Below are 16,960 nucleotides of genomic sequence, written 5' to 3'. Positions count from 1 at the left end.
AAATAAACTATTGCTAGACAGGGTCGTATTAAAAAAATACTGTAATTGAAATTGACTGAAACTGAATTTTATTTACACAATACTTTTATCTAAACAAATGAATCGTTAACCGCGCATACTCCTCAAAAAGTAAAAATGAAAAAATCAATTAAACATTTAACTTTAGAGAATAGACAATTAAAATTAAAAAACATGCCAGGAGCAGGGTGCGGAAAACTACTTGTTACTTTTAAAAACTACATAAACTACATTACATGTAGTTAATGTAGTTTATGTAGAGGATGTAGTTTATGTAACCTATGTATGTAACTTTCAAATATCAAAGGTTTAAGGTGAGGTAATAATAAGTTGAAGCTTTAAAAACACATAATGTATTTAAGAAAACAGAAGAAATATGACTTTAAATATAATATTTACATCATATTATCTCTATTACACCTCATACAAAGGGAAATTATTCATAATTTCAATACATAGTTTATTAACGTAGTTTTCATGTAGTTAATGAACAGGAAAATACGTAGTTTTTGAAGAAAAACTACACGTAGTTAATCAAGTAAATTACGTCTTAACTACTTCCGAACCCTGGCCAGGAGTTACAAACAAGAATTAAAGAAATACCCAATAAATTATCTATTGAACAATCTAAAGAGGCTACGTACAAATTATGTCCATCAATGGACATAGCAAATTTTGTTAATATTCAAATTGCACAAATTAACAAATCAGCTAAAGGAAGAAAAGTAACTGATGAATTTAAATATAAATGTTTGGCTATATTTTTAAAAGCCAAGCCGTCAAAAAAAAAATTGAGCCGTCAAATTTGACAGCTGTCAAAAAAATTTCAAAGTTGTCCGATTTTGATAAAAATCGATATATAGGATGGCCATGGGCTAAAATGAAAGAAAAAAAAATTGAGCTGTCAAATTTAACAGCTGTCAAAAAAATTTCAATGTTGTCCGATTTTGATAAAAATCTATATATAGGATGGCCATGGGTTAAAAGGAAAGAAAAAAAATTGAGCTGTCAAATTTGACAGCTGTCAAAAAAATCTCAAAGTTGTCCGATTTTGATAAAAATCGATATATTGGATGCTCCCTACCCCATAGTCGGTTTTCATTTTATTTGTCTCACATTTGAACTGTCAAATTTGACAGCTGTCGTTTTTTTAAGTTCTCCTTTTTTATGAAAATCGATACACATATTATTAGGATGCCCATAGGTAGTTATTTAAGAAAAAGAATTGAGTTTAAGTGTATGGCACTGAGAAATCAGCATAACTTAAAAAGTAAAAAATAAATTTAAGAAAAAAAACTTTTTAAAAACAAGCTTTGGTTGCTTTGGTAATGGTGTGGATCCGGTGGCTGACCTTGAAACGAGTTTCTGCTGCATATAGCCACAGACACTACGCATGCGCACATCTTCGATGTTGCCAGATTGTAAGTTATTTTGGAATTATTTTCAGTAGAAAACAAATATGTGCTTTTCAGTGTTTTTTGTCAATATATACCGTATGATCGAAAAAAAAACGGCGTCCAGTTGGCTGGGAAATGACGATTGAGGACATTTCCCATATAAAATGACAGCGATCTTCATTTCATAGTCATCGCTGACGCTATTTTTTTTTCAATCATAGTACGCGGTATATTATTTATCAAGAATTTATATATTATTTTAATATTTCGCACAACACGTGAACGCTTATTATGTATTTTCATAGTCAATAAAATTAAATAGAAATAAAACTCTCGATTCCTATAATTAATCTAATTACTCTAGATTATTATGCTACGTTTAAAAAGGGCTTTATTAAAAATTCGGGAAATTATATGTCCAAGTTCTTCCTTTTTTTTAATTTTTAAATGCTGTAGCTCCATGTCATGTTCATAATTTTTCTGCTACTTTAAGATTTCTCTATTCTTACACCTAATTTATGTGATTTTCTTAGCTATAATATGATTTATAAACCATATTTTTCCTAATGGAAGGATGGAATAGGATATGCAAAATTAAGATATTTTAACATTTATTTTCCAGACAAAGCATAAGATTAAGACATAATAAATATTATAAGAAAGATCTTAATATAAATCACAAACTAAGTCTTAATTTGGTCTTGTATAAACACAGGTATAAAACTAATAAGATCAAAACTCAACCTTCACCATATTGTCAAGATTTGGCATTATAGGAAACAAGAAATTGCAGTAAATTAAGAAAAGAATATCAAAGTACACGATATTAAATACTGTAATGTATTCTACGATACAAACCATCTCCCTTCTAAAGAGAAAAAGATAAAACATAAAGCTTATTTTAGTCTTATCAACACTCTTCGATAAAATATATGTCTAAAATTGCTATTAATCCACTAACTTGATATTTTTAAGAAATTATATGATACAAACATTACAATCAAAGTATATTATATTAGTAACATTATAGGTAAAATATGTTACCTCTATCTCCCATTGACGTGTATTGTTCTATAAGACTCGTCATGGTAATATTTCAAAACATCAATATACATAATATAATGAAAACTATTGTTGCCTGTAAATAACTAGAAATTAAATAACTTGAAAGAAATAAAATAATTCTAATAAGTTTAAAACCATTAAGAAAAAATCCGTAAATGATAATTTTTAATTCTAATGTAAATATATAAATAAATATTATTATTATTCAACCACTTCCATATCTCTGTTATTATTACGTACAATTTTATATATTCATAATACTTTCATTTCAAAATCTTCATTATCCTTCTTACCTTAATTTTGGATATCAAGATAAATCTGAAATTATAAAATTAATTAGAGAATTTGTATTATTATTGATTAACACTCAAAAAAAAAATTTAACTGCAAATAATTCGAAAATAAACTGCAATTTGGCAACATCGACGATGTGCGCTTGCGTAGTATCGATGATCAAATGCTGCAAATATGGCCTTCAAGGTCAGCCACCGGATCCACACCTTTACCAAAGAGTAGATAAGACAAGAGACGACAGTTCGCGCGGTACCTTTCATGTTTGAGTGGTGGGGAGAGTGACCTCGTCTCGCTTGTCCCTTTAAATTTTCGTAACTTTTTCGCGGGAAATTTGAAATAGACTATTATTAAAATTTGCCTGTATAGCTTATAAATAGTTACTGTGTGGGTAAAGAGATAAATAGAAACGAAAAAAAAAATGAGTTTTCTAAATATTATATAAAATAAATTATAATTAGAAACATATTTGTCGGGGAATAAAGATAATAAAAGCAATATTTTGTATATCGTTGGTAAACAAGAGAAAGTGACCAAGTCGATTTGTAAGAAATGTTTTATTTACGTGTATTTTTTTTACATATGGACTTGAACAAGTGTAATATCACAATGTGGAGTTTATGTACAAAAAAATAGAGTTGCTCAATTTTTATTTAATAAATCCTCGCAATTACAAGCTTCTAACCATGTCTTCGATCTATGGATTACATTTAGTTTAATAACATAATTATATAGTATATTTCTATAAAAATACTTTTCAGGATCCTTTGGAAAAGAGTGAAATATTATGTTTGTCGAAGAACAAGACCTATTTTTGCAGTCTTTATAAGCACACACAATGCCACCATCTCGTCTTTTCCTGCTACTCGTGTCCTGTTCAGTATTCATATTTAACAATAATTACAAATTAGAACGCAATAAAAACGATACTAAAATTAAACCTTAAAAACTCTCAAAACGATAATATATCGAAAAACTCTGAAAACACACTTTAAAAAGGCAAAAATGCAAGAAAACAACTAATCAGATTTGTTTATGTTTAAGCCTGATTAGCACAGCTGATTAGCGTCCTAAAATCTTAGGTTCGAATAAATAAAATGCGCAGTTGTCAGATTTTCAGATTTATCTGTTTATCTTTGAAATCGACCAACTTTAGTCATTCTGTTTCTTTGATATTATCAGTATTGCGAAAAAAGAACCTAAACCAACCTAAACTAAAAATTTACATTTCCGTATTAACATACGTTACTTTATATCCTTCTTATATTATTAATTTATTTTCAGAAAATCTTGTTTATTTTTCAAAGAAATATACTTGGCAACAGACAAAATGGGACTTGATGGGACCTTTAAATTTTAATATATCTGCATCTCTCTCGCGAAATTCGACTTCTTTGTTCACTGTCGTCTCTTGTCTTATCTACTCTTTGCCTTTACCCAAAGTATAATATATATTCTTATCAGCTTAATATTGCTACCGCTATTTTTCAAAATTAATAGGAAAGCATAAATAAAACAATATCCGATTTAGCATTGGCAACGTTGCTTTAAAAGTTAAACGAAAATAATACAACCAGTAAAACACATTCTCTCTCATCTGTCATAATTATCGCACACATTGAAAACTTATCCTAAATTTAACCTAAAAATAATATTTTAAGTATCAATAGTGAAGTGATCTCGAACATTTAGCCGACGATCCGTACTTAAAACGTTAAAATATTAATTGTAGAACATATTAATATCAAATTTACATCAATAACTTCAAGATTGGCGATATACCTAAAGTGGACCAGACCCGCTTTAACCTTTAACTATCTTTACCCGACCCCTTTACCTGAGTCTCGCATCGCATTAATGCCCGATGCAATGCAATGGCTGAAAGTTTAAGAAATAAACATCAGATTAATAGTCGACGGCCCAAAAACATAAAAGAGACAAAAGAAAATCAAACATTTTGTAAACGCCGTCTTGAAAAACCAGAAGTTGGTAAAAACATAATATATGTGAGCAATACAACAAGTAATAAGGTAGTGGTATACTTGAGTTACTATTAAATGATGACTTAATAAATAAATAAGTAAAACTAAATTGTGTCAATACTTTCAGGCACTTGAAGAACAATGTTTAAAATTGGTCAGAAATGACGAGAAAAATATCATTATTTATTGTTTAGGAGCTGCAGTACAGAGGGGAATATTGTTAGCTCTCCAGATTTCTGAAAAATTTATCTCCTATGAACTTGATGCCAAAACTTTTTCAACTGTTTTAATAGGTATAATACATATATCATAAATTAAACAAACCTAATAGTAGTTTTGTAAATAAATCTTAATTTTTAGATGATTTAGAACCAACAGTTGATAATGCTGATTATGAAATTCAGCGAAGATATAATTCAGCTTTAAGAATTCAAGTTTTTAAAAGGGATTTACTACAAGCATAAAGCAATTATTAATAAAGCATTCGTTTAGAAAAGAAAAATGTTCTTTACTCTTCATGAAATGGTTAAGTGGCTTGGACTTACTGTGTTTGAGATATGGGTTAATTTAATATGTATATTAATATTTACTATTATGTTAGTTTTCAAATATGATTCTGAGGTGGAGCCATACACCAATGACTGGTGGATGATTTTTTTTCCACTTTTCACTGGAGATGCTCTCAATGCATATTTTTGTATAATTGTCTTTATAAGAATGTTTATGGAAACAACATTTAGATTTTGCGCATTAAGGTTGATTTGGTCAACAACTTTCCTTATCTTGATTTTTGTATTTAAATTTCTTTTATGTAAAAAGCTGCTAGGTCAAATATCATTTGATTATTCAGAGGTGTTTGCTCCAATTTACATTTTACTTCAATTTATAGCTGTTAAAGCTTGCCAGCAAAGCTAAAACTATTATTCGTATTTAATATTAAATATCAAATTAAAGATTTAGTATTTTTTAATCACTATCGAACACATCTTTTTGGTGAAAGAAGGGTGAAAGCTCTGTTGCATACTCTGGTGAAAGTATAGGGTTACTCCATAATTATCTTTATTTTAAATTTCAAAAGGTTGACACAAAAACAGAGAATACAAAATTTACAGGGTATTTATAAGGTTCAAGACTAAATTTAATTACTTGGAACTTAGAAAAACACAATTATCCCTTAGAAATCAGTAATTGGATTCAGCAACACGACCTTCCGCAACATGACGTCACCACTAATTGAGCGTATTTTTGGGTTTTATGTTATTCTTTGGTTTTATTCCAGTTTTATTCTCTGGATTTTGTATTCTTTTTTAATGGAATAATGCCACTTCTACTGATGCACGGCATTCGTACGCGCTCTCGGCTCCGTTCAAATTAAAAACTTATTTTTCGATGAATGAAGTGATCCATTTGTGCGCGCACAGCAGAGTTGTGTTGGCGAAAATAATGGACGACCAAGAAATAGTCGAGGCTGCAGTCATTGTTTGCACAGCTTAATTATTAAAAAAGAGAAAAATCGCAAACGTCGTCGCTGGTGGCAAACCCAAATTTTTAGAAATCGATATAATTTACTGCAACAACTTAGTGTCTGAGGAGGGCTATGATCAGTTCAAAAACTTTACAAGAATGACCAGGCCCGACTTTGAATATTTACAAAATTTAATACCACCAAAAATTACGAACAAGAGATACAAATTTTAGAATAGCAATTTCATTAATATCGACATATTCAATATTAATTTTATTTACAAAGTCTTGCCATGCGTTTTTTTATTTTTTAATAATACAAAGAATGTTTAACATCCCATAATATAGGCAACTTTTCATATTCTTCAATTAATAATAGCGGAGATTCATTGATCCACTCCATAATTTTAATAAAGAAAACGAAAAAAAATCACACACGCACGCACGAACGCAGACAAAACAAATTGCCGGTCCAAATTGAGCGTTCGCGCACACTTAAATTCCCTTTGAGCACGGACCAAAAACCGACACCAGACAGCTCACATTCGCGGCTGCTCGCGTACAGACAGATTCAGAGTGAGCGTGCGTTTACACTTTAACATTCGCGGAGGATCAGTGCGTGCGCACCAAACCAAACCATAATGGTGCGTTTAGACTTGAGCACGCACGCACTGATCCTCCGCGAATGCTCAAGTGTAAACGGCTGTGCGCGCACGCTCACTCTGAATCTGACAGTGCGCGAGCAGCCGCGAACGTGAGCCGTCTGGTGTCGGTTTTTGGTCCGTGCTCAAAGGGATTTTATGTGTGCGCGAACGCTTAATTTGCACCGGCAATTTGTTTTGTCTGCGTTCGTGCGTGCGTGTGTGATTTTTTTTCGTTTTCTTTATTAAAATTATGGAGTGGATCAATGAATCTTCGTTATTATTAATTGAAAAATATTAAAAGTTGCCTATATTATGGGATGTTAAACATTCTTTGTATTATTAAAAAATCAAAAAAAATATAAAGCATGACAAAACCTTGTAAATAAAATTAATATTGAATATGTCGATATTAATGAAATTGCTATTCTAAAATTTGTATCTTTTGTTCGTAATTTTTGGTGTTATTAAATTTTGTAAATATTCAAAGTCGAGCCTGGTCATTCTTGTGAAGTTTTTGAACTGATCATAGCCCTCCTCAGACACTAATTTGTTGCAGTAAATATATCGATTTCTAAAAATTTGGGTTGCCACCAGCGACGATGTTTTCGATTTTTCTTCTTTTTAATAATTAAGCTGTGCATAACAATGACTGCAGCCTCGACTCTTTCTTGGTCGTCCATTATTTTCGCCAACACAACACTGCTGTGCGCGCACAAATGGATCACTTTATTCGTCGAAAAATAAGTTTTTAATTTGAACGGAGCCGAGACGCGAACGAATGCCGTGAGCGCACGCTCAGCTCGTGCGTGCTCAAGTCTAAACGCACCATAAGGTAAAAGGTGCCGTGGTAAAGGCACGGCCAGGGCCATGTAAGTGAAATATTAAAAATGGTTCCAGCAAAAGTTTCCCAATTATGACGGATGATGGCGCTGATCGTCAAAATTTTTGGACAGGGATTTTGCTTACCGACAATACGACGTGAGCTACGACCGGACAGGACCAATCAGAATGAATGATCAGTCTTTCTTGGACATTTGCCGCGGGAGTGTGTGTTAATTTCTGTTGTGATAAGAGTGGTTGTGTTTGCAGTTTGATTTTTCGGTTTTGATATTATGTTAAAATTAATTTTGAAGTACTGTATCACCTGTTTTTATGTAATAGTACTTTTTTTAGTTCTATGATCTGATATGTTATGATTTGTTAATGTTTGTTTAACAATGTTATACCAAAGAGGTTACTTAATATACTTATCAATTTGCATAGCCTAACTTTTTTATCAATAAACTTTGTAGATTTTCAGATTATTTAATTCCTTTTGTTTCCGTTTGTAATTTTATTTTTAAGACATATTATGTGATTGTTTCACATAATATGTTTTAAAAATAAAATTGCAAATAGCGAATAAAAATAAATTAAAATAAAAAAGTGTATTTTACAATTCCCCCCGGCCCCGCACCCCTTTGGCTAACCTATAATGTCAGCTATGTCGAGAGATGGCGTTACGAAAATGGAACCGATTTATTACAAGGAACTTGGGCTTCTTTTTCGTTAGTATATTCTGTGGGCACGGCATATAAATCACACGGCAGGCCAACTCGCTTAGGCGGGAACGCTACGCGCATACCCTTGCGCACGCCGCCATTATGGGTGCCAGCAGTGCCAGCATGGTGCCAGCGACAGAAATTAACCAGTGTCGTAGTCAGTCGTAGTCTTTGTCATCGACAACGTACAGTTACGGCAGCTTTGAGTCAGTAGCGTGCCGCTTAATTTATTTTATTTTTTTCTTGAGTGATATATTTTGTTTTATTTTTGTTTATTGTGTGATATTTTTGGTTTTTGTAGTTTAGTAGTATAATGGAAGTCCGAAATTCTTTTAGTTTTAATACTCAGTCATTGTCTACGGCATTCAAAGTAATTTTTATTATTAGGTATCCTGCAAAATGACAAACAAGATTAATTTCTAAATTACTGTTTTTCTGATTATCCGTATCTATTTTTAATTTTTATGGATAGCTCATGACAATTCAGAGAGAAAAGAAAAGAGGTCTCGTTTTTTTTATAAGGTCTGCCGTTTTTAATAAGATGTTTGCCAGATCATTTTGGCAATTTTCAGTACACGTATGTAATATTCGCACACAAAGTTTTTAAATGTTCTTCTAAACTGGATGAATTTATCCTGGATGGGAATAATGACAGGTTTACAAGATATTGGAATTAGACGAATTACAAGATAAAGTTGTACCAGATTTTTATGAGTGCAACTGTACACTCAAATCGCTTGTCGCTAATCTGGTCGCTAAGCTTTTATATAATATAAAATTGTGTAATGACATAATAAAAGTTTTAAAGAAAAAGTTTATTTTTTCTTTTTAATGTATTTAAATAAAAGCTTGTTTTTAACAAGTTTTTTTTCTTAAATTTATTTTTTACTTTTTAAGTTATGCTGGTTTCTCAGTGCCATACACTTAAACTCAATTCTTTTTCTTCAATAACTACCTATGGGCATCCTAATAATATGTGTATCGATTTTCATAAAAAAGGAGAACTTAAAAAAACGACAGCTGTCAAATTTGACAGTTCAAATGTGAGACAAATAAAATAAAAACCTTTGAATAAGAAGACTAAGGAAGGAGCATAATGCTATCCATGTATTCATGCATGGTGGGCGGAAAAAGCACCATAAAAGCACTCTAGGGTGGGGATCCTTGACAGTTCTGTTTGACGATTCATTTGACACATTTGAATTTGATTTGAAATTTTGTGGATTTGTCAGTCTTTACGGAGCTTATTTTATGTTATTTATTATTTATTCTACTACTGATAGTTGTATAAAGGTAGTAAATCTAGATGGAAATTGTGGCAGAACTTAAATTAACAGTGACACTATCGCGATTTATCGAAAAAGATTCTAAAATAGTTGGTTGTGTAGCGTGCGGTAGATCTCGGCAAAATTGAGTGAAATAATGGAACAACTTTTCGCTAGTAAGTGACTGTATAATATACATACGTGTAGTAAACCGATCATTTATGAAATTCACTTAAATTAACTAAATTATATATTTTTCTTGCATTTTAGCTTTTATTTATTACTTGTCAAAGATTAGATGTCAAAGAATTTAGATACGTTAATTTGACTTACCTGCTTCAGTAGCGTATCGGATGTTTGTGTTAATAAATACTTATTATAACTTATCTATTTTTATTAGAATTATATATTTTTATAACAATTTTAATAACTACCAACATTTATTCACAACGTAAAATAAAACAACAAATTATTAAGTCTACCCCCACGTCTACCCTACATCATAGTTTTACATTTTTTAAATAAAATTAGAACGACACTGATAAACCGGAATTTAAGTCGGCCATATTTGAGGCCCATCGCGGTGTACCTAAGATTTTTGATATGCTCCTTCCTTAGTCTTCTTATTCAAAGATAAAAACCGACTATGGTGTAGGGAGCATTCAATATATCGATTTTTATCAAAATCGGACAACTTTGAGATTTTTTTGACAGCTGTCAAATTTGACAGCTCAATTTTTTTCTTTCCTTTTAGCCCATGGCCATCCTATATATAGATCTTTATCAAAATCGGACAACATTGAAATTTTTTTGACAGCTGTTAAATTTGACAGCTCAATTTTTTTTTTCTTTCATTTTAGCCAATGGCCATCCTATATATCGATTTTTATCAAAATCCGACAACATTGAAATTTTTTTGACAGCTGTCAAATGACGGCTCATTTTTTGTTTGACGGCTTGGCTTTTAGAATATAGCCAAACATTTATATTTAAATTCATCAGTTACTTTTCTTCCTTTTTAGAATTTAGAATTTAGAATGAGTGGGAGGGGGGTTAATCACTTCGACCTTACAGATCCATTGTGTCCCCCTTTCTTGAATCATAACTCATCATACAGTCCCAGGGCTTTGACAAAAAAAGCCAGTATCTGGGACGGTTTTATAGAGGGTAGTTCTCCATCTCCAATATCAGTCGTACCAAAATTCATGGCACGAATGGTTGTCGTCTCGGCGCACTCAGTGATGAGGTGTACTGGTGTTTCACCATCTTCCCCACAGAATCTGCATTCGCCGTTTCTTCTTAGTTTCAATCTACTGAGGTGTTCATTGAGGAGACAGTGTCCTGTTAAAAACCCCGTGACAATCCGAAGATTGTTCTTACTCAGACCCAGGAAGATCTGTGATTTTTCTTGATCATAAGCCCTCAGAAACTTCTTCGAGTGTCCTAGACCATTGCAAGATTTCCATTCCAGGTTGCGGATGGAATCTTCCAAGTTCTTGAGTTCCGCCTTGAGTTGGTTACCACTTGGAAAGCAGAACGGTTCTGGTCCAGTTAGTGGAGTGTTCGCTCCTTTCCTAGCTAGATTATTTGCTTTTTCATTGCCTTCTATCCCTTGGTGAGCAGGCACCCAGTGTAGGAGGACTTTGTTTTCTTTGCCTAATTTATTCAGCTTCTCTATGCATTCTTTGACCAATTTCGAATTGATTGATACTGAGTTGATCGCCTTTAACGCTGCTTGACTATCAGATAAGATGGCTATTTCTTGTTTCCGATAGTTCCTATCTAAGATAAGTTGTACGCATCTCTCGATAGCGTAGATTTCTGCCTGTAGGATACTAGGTAAGTGCCCATTGGTTCGGAGTAATTAGCTCGGCCCAAACACCTGATCCCTGTTCCCGTATTGGTTTTGGAAGCATCAGTATACCAAGTTATGGTATGGTCTTTTAACTGCTGGGCAAGCGTTGCTCTGCTCTTCCAATCCTTCTTATTGCTCAATACTACATTGACATATTTGTCAAAGTTGTACGTTCTTGGCATATCGTCCACTGGGAGTTGCAGAAGTGGTATTTCCTTTTTGAGGGTGTTCCAAGCCCCTGATCTGAAAATTCTCCCAGTACTAATTCCGTTAGTGACCATTCTAATCATTGTCGCATTGGCATATCTACCAATGACAATGTGCAGTGGTGTTAGATCTAGAATGACCTCCATTGCTGCTATTGGACAGGTTCTCATGGCTCCTGTGATGCAAACACATGCTAGTCTCTGGACTTTGCATAGGTTTAGCCTTGCCGTCCGTTGCTCTAGTTTTGTGTACCAGGCAACTGCTCCATAAGTAATCATGGGTCTTACTATCATGGTATACATCCAGCGTAAAATGTTAGGGGCACAGCCCCATCTATTTCCGGCCAGTCTTCTGCATATCATGAGAGCCTTTATGGCTTTGCTGATAGTGTTCTTAATATGCCTGTTCCACAGGAGTTTACTGTCCAGGGTTATTCCCAGGTATTTAACTTCCTGTGTTGGCAGTATTTCCTTTCCATCTAGTTGATTCTTTTCAAGTTTTTCAGACTTCGCCTTCTGGTGAATGGCACTATCGCGGTTTTGTCTGAGTTGATACTCAGCCCGACAGTCCTACACCATCTCAGTGATACGGAGTCCTCTTTGGATAATATCACACACAAGGTGCCTTCATGTTTCCCCGAGCGATCATGACTATGTCATCTGCATACCCAATGCAGTGTATTCCCGCTAGAGTTAATTCATCTAGTAGTTCATCCACCACCAAGCTCCACAGCAAAGGGGAGGTTACTCCACCTTGTGGAGTTCCTTGCGTTGTTTTAACAGCTACAGTTTTGGTGCCCATCTGAGCCTCTGCTGTTCGTGTTGACAGCATTTCCCAGAACCAGCGAATAATAGTTCTGTTCACCCCTCTTGTTTCTAGAGATCGCCTGACCACCTTATGTGGTATATTGTCAAACGCCCCCGCAATATCCAAGAAGGCACAAATTGCTGTTTCTTTGCTATCCAGACTTGTCTGTATTAGCTCCGTTAATTGGTACAGAGCAGTTTCTGTGGATCTGCCCGTTCTATATGCATGCTGACTATCATGCAGTGGTTTAACCTTTAGATGATTTTCTCCAATATGGTTGTCAACTACTTTCTCCAGCGTTTTTAGTATGAACGATGTGAGACTAATAGGCCTAAATGACTTGGGATTTGTCCAGTCAGTTTTGCCTATTTTGGGTATGAAGATTACTTTTGCTCTTCTCCATGTGGTTGGTATATATCCCATCGCTAGACTGCTTCTTGTAATGCTTAGTAGATGGTGAGTAGCTATTTGCTGACCCTCCTTAGAAGGGCAGGAAAGATCCCATCCACTCCTGTTGCTTTTATAGGGCTGAAAGGTGTCGATCGCCCATTTCAGCTTTTTTTGTTCTGTTATTACTAGCTTGGCCACTTCCCAATCTTCCCTGCAAGGATTGTGAGGTTCAGTGGGAGCTACATAAGTATCAATAGGTATGCTACCTGGAAAGTGTGTATAAAGTAGGAGATTTGCTCTCTTCCTCTCCCTCCGTGTAGCTTCCGTCAGATTTCTTAAGTGCCATGATGGGGATAGATCCACTCTTGGCCATAGCTTTGTGTAATCTAGCTGCATCAGGAGTAGAAGTGATGTTTTCGCAAAAGGATCTAAAGTCAGACCGCTTTGCCCTTCTTATCTCCTTCTTATACTCAGTTAATTTCTCGCTGTAGAGCTGCCATTCGCCACTGGATTTAGCTCTATTAAAGAGTCGTCGGACCTCCGATCTAAGTTTGGCCAACTTCTTGTTCCACCAGGGCTTGTTGTTACTTTTTGTATGCCTTTACTTGCGGGGCAACTAGATTCATATGCATCCAATATTGCACCGCTGACTTCCCTTGTACCATTCTAGATGCAGATGGTTTCTGGCCCTACTTGCATCTATACGGTTTAGGTTGTCTACGAGATTGGTGTTATACATGTCCCAGTCTGTTTTTCTTGGATTCCTTCGAGTTTCTGTTTGGGGTGTGATTCCTCCTAATTTGAACTCGATGATTCTGTGATCTGATAGGGAGGGTTCCGTTGAGACCCTCCATTGTTTCACGTAACTGATTACACCAGCACTCCCGATTGTTAAATCTAACACTTCTGCCCGCGTTTTTGTCACAAACGTGGGGCTGTTCCCTACATTGAGAACTTCAAGATTGCATGCTAAGAGGAATTCAAGTAAACACTCACCTCTAGTGTTAGTGTTAGTGCTTCCCCATACCTCATTGTGTGTATTGGAGTCGCATCCCAATAGCAGAGGTAGCCGCCGTTGGCTGCAGAATCGCACGAGCTCCCGTACCTCCGGAGGCGGTGCCTCCCCGTCACCCGGAAAGTAAGCAGAGGCAATAACGATGTTTTTACTGCAATCCTCGATATTAAGCTGAACCATGATAGGAACAAGATCTCGGGTTGTAAATTCTGAAACACATGTGTAGTTAATGTCCTTTCTTATAAGAATACAGGCTCGGGGAAATTCCTGCCAAGTATACAAATGCGAATATTAATTTGTTGAAAAAATATATAAAAAAATTAATGATGTCACAATTACGAAAAATGTTCAATAGTGATATACCATATGATCGAAAAAAAAAACGGCGTATATGGGGAATGTCATCGATGTTCATTTCTAAGCCAACTGGACGCCTTTTTTTTCGATCATACTGATTGTTATTAGGATTTTTAATTAAAGATGATTTTTCAAGTGTAAAATCAAAATAGATTTATATAATGGATATTACATATTAAATACAGTATGATCGAAAAAAAAAACGGCGTCAAAGACTGCTGGGAATAACAATCGAATATAATTTTGGCGAGGTCTATTTCTAGATGTCATTTATTAAAAATTGACATAAAACTTGTCAAAAACTAATATTGATTATAGAAATATTATAAAAGGATAGAACGTTTCCAGCAACACAAATCGATATCCAAAAAAAATTTTCGAATTTATATTACACCATTTAAAAATCAAATACAACCTTAAGGCGTACTACTGCCCGTAAGTGTCATTAAAAAATAAACAAGAGTAGGGGTCATGACATATCACCTTGCCAAAATTATCACCGATTGTCATTTTTAACGCCGTTTTTTTTTGATAGTATAATTTTTGTAATGGAGGAATGTATTTTTTGTTTTGTTTATTAAGACTAAAAAAAATTATATAGTTTAAAAGATGAATGCGTCTTTGTTTGATATGTTTTATTGAATAGTTAATTATTTATTCAGTACAAGATCCCGATTATCCGCGAAGAAACTGATCCAGAAATAAGTAAATATTTTAGAAATTTTCTTTTGTTTAACAAAGATCTTTATTATTGTTGTTATAAATAGTAATATTTTTATACCTAATATTAAATTGCAATTCGTCACGTACAGTTTTAAAATATTCTCATTTTTCACCGTTGCTTCAATCAAAATAATACCATTAATTCACATAAATGTTTTATAAAAGTCGTCTTCGGCTCGTATTCATTGAACGCTTGATGGATTATATTACTACTGGAGCAATTTACAGACATTACTGTGGAAATGTGCATATCATAATTTCAATTAGTTATTTTCGTATAGAAGTGATTGGAGTATAGAAGTAGTCATTTTCAAAATTTGAAGAGCCATCTAGCACAACAATATATCGTATCCAAAAATCATATTTACGAGAATATAATATTAAATTATATATTACAATCAAAGTAACTACGCCACTGGCACACATTCTCAAGATCTCTGAACAGCGTTGCCATTCTCTCGGGAATCCTTCATGACTGCGATTAGCCCGTCTTGTTCCCACTCGCATAGAACAAGAAACGAATGTCTGATTCTGATCTTTTTCTTTTTATGAATGAAATGGGGTCTACTTTATTTAGAGGTCATTGGTGTGATCAGAAAATTGTGATAAAATAACAGTGTAATAAAAATCCAAACCAGACATCCACATAGGGAACTTCAAACTTTTTGCTTTTCTTACTCCTCTATTATTAATTATTTTAAGGTAAGAACTAGAAGTATTTATCAAGATATTACACCTAAATGAGTAAAAAGCCTTCACCGCCAGTCTTCATAGTACTTTATAATGGTTACTTACAATAATCACAAAAGATAGTTATTAAAGGGTAGGTATTAACATTTTATTGTAGCATACCTTTTACATGCTCTGGTTCCAAATTGTCACGGGAATTATAGAGGGGGTCCCAAGGTTTCTGCTTTTGTATTCCCCAAAAATGAGGAGCTTCGTAAAAAATGGTTGACAGCTATTAAAAGAGATAATTTCACTCCTACTGGTAGTTCTCGGGTAAGAAGTGCATTAAATATGCCTCAAAAAGGCCAAAGGCCCCAAAGCCTCTGTTACCCTAGTGAGGATGTAGTTATGGCTACTGCTTACACTTACCTTACTATAAGTAAAATATTGGGAGAATAGTCAAGCTTTTTACATCAAAAAGATCACAGAAAGATATTGACAACATTCACATTTGAAAATATAAATGGCCTGGATGTGAGTCTTTTTTTAGGTCACAGTTGCCCCTCACATACGTCAGAATTTATTATTAAATCCATCTTGTTCAGAATATCCAATATTTTATTGAACTATGCAAAAAAAGGAATGACGTTATAAAAAGGTATTTAGTTTTTTTTCTATATAAAATCTTGAAACACATATTATAATTTTTAGTTATCCTCACCTATTATAGTTTAACTTTATTCCCATTTGTGTAATGCTGCAAAACATAGGAAAAATATTCCATATTTTTCAACCCAAGCCAGTGTAGTTTATAATTCCAAGAGCATTTACCAAGGCTTTTACTAAGACAAGTAACTTTCTATACTGTCCATAATATTATATATTTATCAAACGTGCAGTAAATTCTAAAGTATGGTAGGTATGTGTTTGCAGTTGAATATTTAGTTTATATTGCTATTTTCTGTCATATATTTCTGGTTATTTCTTTTTCCGATGATTTTGAACACCCTATATATGCTACCTCAAGTTTGAATATTTACACACTAGTACACTACCTACCTATTTTCTGAGAAAGCAGACCTTTTTATAAAAAGTAACTAACTGATGTTTTCAGAAAAGTAATAATACAAAAAATTCCATACTTATGTGGAGAGCTTTAGACTCCCTGTATATTAAAAAATTAGTGAAATATTACGTAATCTAACCCGACATTTGTATGAAAAATGTCTATTTGGAAATAAAACAGGTTTTAAAATACGCGCCAAATAAA

At 33.6% G+C, this 16,960-nt stretch overlaps 1 protein-coding gene across 2 annotated transcripts; it reads left to right on the top strand.

Annotated features, from left to right (window-relative positions):
• Positions 1–4,362: 4,362 nt before the first annotated feature.
• On the top strand, positions 4,363–5,255 carry LOC115879357. 2 transcript variants are annotated; one of them, XM_030896139.1, is made up of 3 exons: positions 4,363–4,804; positions 4,881–5,046; positions 5,114–5,255. In XM_030896139.1, the coding sequence occupies exons 1-3, from the start codon at positions 4,646–4,648 to the stop codon at positions 5,215–5,217; spliced, it is 429 nt and encodes a 142-aa protein (XP_030751999.1). In that variant the 5' UTR covers positions 4,363–4,645; the 3' UTR covers positions 5,218–5,255. The 2 variants fall into 2 exon arrangements, with proteins under 2 accessions (XP_030751999.1, XP_030752000.1); XM_030896140.1 differs by having other exon boundaries at positions 4,364–4,801.
• The last annotated feature ends 11,705 nt before the right edge of the window (positions 5,256–16,960 follow it).

This window comes from Sitophilus oryzae, unplaced genomic scaffold, assembly GCF_002938485.1.
Source record: "Sitophilus oryzae breed Bouriz unplaced genomic scaffold, Soryzae_2.0 scaffold_1576_pilon_pilon, whole genome shotgun sequence".
Classification (NCBI taxonomy): Eukaryota; Metazoa; Arthropoda; class Insecta; order Coleoptera; family Curculionidae; genus Sitophilus; species Sitophilus oryzae.
This window is presented reverse-complemented; position numbering and strand designations above follow the sequence as displayed.

What these genes read in the sequence shown, in the direction of transcription:
- LOC115879357 (XM_030896139.1), top strand. Translation starts at nt 4,646, where the DNA reads ATGGCTGAAAGTTTAAGAAATAAACATCAGATTAATAGTCGACGGCCC. An exon ending in ATACAACAAGTAATAAGGTA is followed by an intron (nt 4,805 to 4,880) that starts GTGGTATACTTG and finishes CAATACTTTCAG; the next exon opens with GCACTTGAAGAACAATGTTT. An exon ending in TTTTTCAACTGTTTTAATAG is followed by an intron (nt 5,047 to 5,113) that starts GTATAATACATA and finishes CTTAATTTTTAG; the next exon opens with ATGATTTAGAACCAACAGTT.